Genomic DNA, 3,274 nt, shown 5'->3' with positions numbered 1-3,274 from the left:
CCCTACTGTTTCAAATGAACAAAGTATCTTACACTACGTTTTGAACATGATCTAATTTAACCACCGCTGTTAGAAAAGCTGCCAAGTTTCGCTCTCTTTCAAGCGTTAGGCATATGTGCAGATACAATACTTCGTTTCAACACTCCCATTTAAATAAAGTTAAGTTTACAATCTTCAAAATGATTTTGCTCACGAAGCTGCTAATTGCAAGTAATGATATCAAGAAACAAGGAGTTTTTACGAAAACAAATTAGGTATTAAAAAAAAAGAGGTAATTCTTGTATATACATATTTGTTTCAAAAATGCATTGAAGAACATATATTACTCAAATGATAAACACCTTCAGTTCATGGCCAGGACCTCATGAGGAGCAAATGTCAATGCTTGCCACCTCCAGGTTAGCTTTTCACTGTGCAGAATCAGAAACAGCATTGCCTCTCTTTGTTTGAGAAGGAACTGTTTATCATACCAGGGATATGCAATAAAGGTAAAAACAAGTAATCTACCTGTTGCTTTTCAGCATGAATTGTTGTTGGCATTGTGACTAACAGACACAAAAAGAGTAAGAATCTCTCATTCTGAGTCAAATCTCTCTTCTGGAAAACTTCAGTTAGCAAAGATCACATACTTGTCAGACTTCATCTATAATGCTAATTCTGAATCTTCACCTTCTTTCAGAGATTTGCTTTTAGAAATAGCCATTTCTCATAACCAAAATCCCCATTCTATGACAGTCAGTACAGAAGTGGACTCTGCTCCCATACATATTGCTTCTGCTGGCAAAAATAACACGTATAGCTTGTGTTACTGGACTCCTCTTTGGCACAGGTTTACCTATTTCGAACCTGAGCAACTTTGCTGAGGGACAGGAGCCAGGGTCTCAAGAAGTACGCCACAGAACTGGGGACGAAAGCAGATCACATCCTAGAGATGAGTTTTATCTTACAGCATATCCTCTTGCCTTTTTCATAAAATACTACCAAATTAAAATGTAAGTGAAAGTCACGATGAATGAAACTACATTTAGAAACAAGGAAAATGCCAAGTTGCATTACTTTTCATGTATTTTGATTACTCTGTGAACTATTGGAATGTCTCTGCCTTCAACTTTAAAAACAACTATTTCACCAGCTCTGATTGGGTCATCATGGAAATTTGTTAAGAACAACAGGTCTCCTCTGTGAAAAGCTGGTTCCATGCTGCCACTAAAAAAAAAAAAGAAAGAGAAAGTTTATTAGCATTATGGTAACTGAAAGAAGAACCATAAAAACAAAGAATATTTAATTCTTACAGATAAACTCACGATTTTAACTGAAATCTGTAGCTTCACCCATTCAGTAACACTACACGGACATTTAACACAACGCAAACCTCAGTAAGTCCCAAGCTGAGCCAGGCTATAGAAGACTTTCTTACTGCCTCAATGAAAGAAAGAAAGAAGCTGTATAGAAAAGTAACAGTATTGTAGCTATAAGGAAGGAACACAACAAGCCATTCTGGTTAAGAAAACCAATCCATTAGTGAAAAGCCAAAAAATATTTCACAGTACAATAGGAAGTACTTCTATACACAGAGTTTAATTAACATGAGCAAGAGTTATGCTTACATCAGTGATTACTATTAATGACCAGAAAATCCATGCCTTTTTTCAAAGCCAGCCATAGTATCTTTTGGTAACAACCTTTAAGGTAGGATTCCAGATTCCATAACTAATAACAATAATGAAAATCGTCTGTTCATGTTATTTACTGCATACATTCCTTGCTGACACACATTCAATTTCTGTAAGGCTGAATCTTCCATGAACATGGGTTTATCTTCATGTATTTGATCAGCACTCAGGGGCCTGCATGACTGGCTCTTTATATACCACATATCTACTGTTTCAACAAATTTCAATGAAAACTAGACTGCAATTACAAAAGCAGCCTTTGCTAAGTGTCCAAAAACAGAAGAAAATAAGTGTTTGAGTACTTCTTTAAGTAGGTGAGATTTCAAACTCCAAATCTATCCAAGGGGGAAGGGGAGGAGACAAAACAATATTTGGACTTTAACAAAAAAGCCTTTACATTGACTTACCTGAGCACCACAACAATAGGGCTTTCACTTCCAGTAATGACGATCAGCCCTTTCCATATCATAAGGGCAGAAGACACTATCATAGCAAAATTTAAGACTTGGTAATACAGCTATATAAAACAAGAAAATTGTTTTTAAAAGTTACTGTGTTGTATTTAGAAGCACAACATAGAATTTCAACCCATATGCAACACTGAATCACAATCCAGGCACACGGACTTCTATGCTGAAATCGTATTCCAACAGAAGCCTCATGGAACAGATTGCTGTATAGGCAATCCAACCATACAAACCATACTGCAGCATAAAGATTTAATCCATTGCATGGCTCAATCTTGGCTTATTACTCCTGTGCAATACTCCCATTTGTTAGTGCTAGAAGCTAGCGAACTCCCTAGCAAAGACTTCTAAAATATAGGAAGCTATATGGCAAGTGATCCAATGATCACGCGTCCCTGACTCCTACCTGAGCTCATAAGTATTCAAAACACAAGTGACAAATACTGTAAGATCAGTAATAGTGGACTTTGTACTTTGAACAGTTATTTTTGTTTAAAAGGAGGAGCTGTGGGAGTAGAAGAGACATGACAAAGGATCATCTCCTGCTATTGTCAGGCAGAATTTTCCGCCCCAAAATTCTACTGCTTTCCCAGCCATTACAGCAGCGGATACATTTTCTTCACACTATCTCCTTTTTTTTTTTTCTTGGCAACATACAAAGATACTCTGGTGGAAAACAACCCTGCCCATCTCCATTTACCATGTGGCTCACTGGTAAAATATGGAACCAGAAATTTCCAGACGTTTGAAAACATGTATGCTGGGATTTTCAGGTACATGACCCACTTAACTCCACATTGGTCAAGCTTCAAAATCTGCTCTGAAGTTGGTGTTTTTTTTTAATTATTGATAGATATAAAAAAAACCCAAAAAACAAAAAACAAACAACTTAGAAATCAGAAGGTTTGTCACCAGTGTTATATTCTCCCTTCCAACCAGTTATCTGCATAATCACATAACATAGATAGAAGATACCTATTTTGAACTACAAGAGCTCAAATACACTAATTTGCTTCTACATGCTGCACCTCCAGAACGAAGCTGATTACTGACAGGGATATAAAAATACAGTTTCTCAGCTCTGAACCCAAGGCCTGAAAGCCCCCCCAGGCAGCCGCAGTCTCCCACCCCGCC

At 37.2% G+C, this 3,274-nt stretch overlaps 1 protein-coding gene across 3 annotated transcripts in view; it reads right to left on the bottom strand.

Annotated features, from left to right (window-relative positions):
* Window positions 1–2,290, bottom strand: part of SEC11C (SEC11 homolog C (S. cerevisiae)) — a 10,027-nt gene extending 7,737 nt beyond the window's left edge. The window contains exons 1-3 of one of the 3 annotated variants that reach the window (XM_009330321.1): window positions 2,081–2,290; window positions 1,057–1,206; window positions 836–901 (exon numbers count right to left, since the gene is read on the bottom strand). In XM_009330321.1, the coding sequence (XP_009328596.1) occupies window positions 836–901; window positions 1,057–1,206; window positions 2,081–2,163 (299 nt within the window). In that variant the 5' untranslated portion in view covers window positions 2,164–2,290. The remainder of the gene's footprint in view (window positions 1–835; window positions 902–1,056; window positions 1,207–2,080) is intronic. The other 2 variants (XM_009330320.1, XM_009330322.1) reach the window with 2 other exon arrangements.
* Between the last annotated feature and the right edge of the window lie 984 nt (window positions 2,291–3,274).

This window comes from Pygoscelis adeliae, unplaced genomic scaffold, assembly GCF_000699105.1.
Source record: "Pygoscelis adeliae isolate BGI_AS28 unplaced genomic scaffold, ASM69910v1 Scaffold568, whole genome shotgun sequence".
NCBI classification, from domain to species: Eukaryota; Metazoa; Chordata; class Aves; order Sphenisciformes; family Spheniscidae; genus Pygoscelis; species Pygoscelis adeliae.
This window is presented reverse-complemented; position numbering and strand designations above follow the sequence as displayed.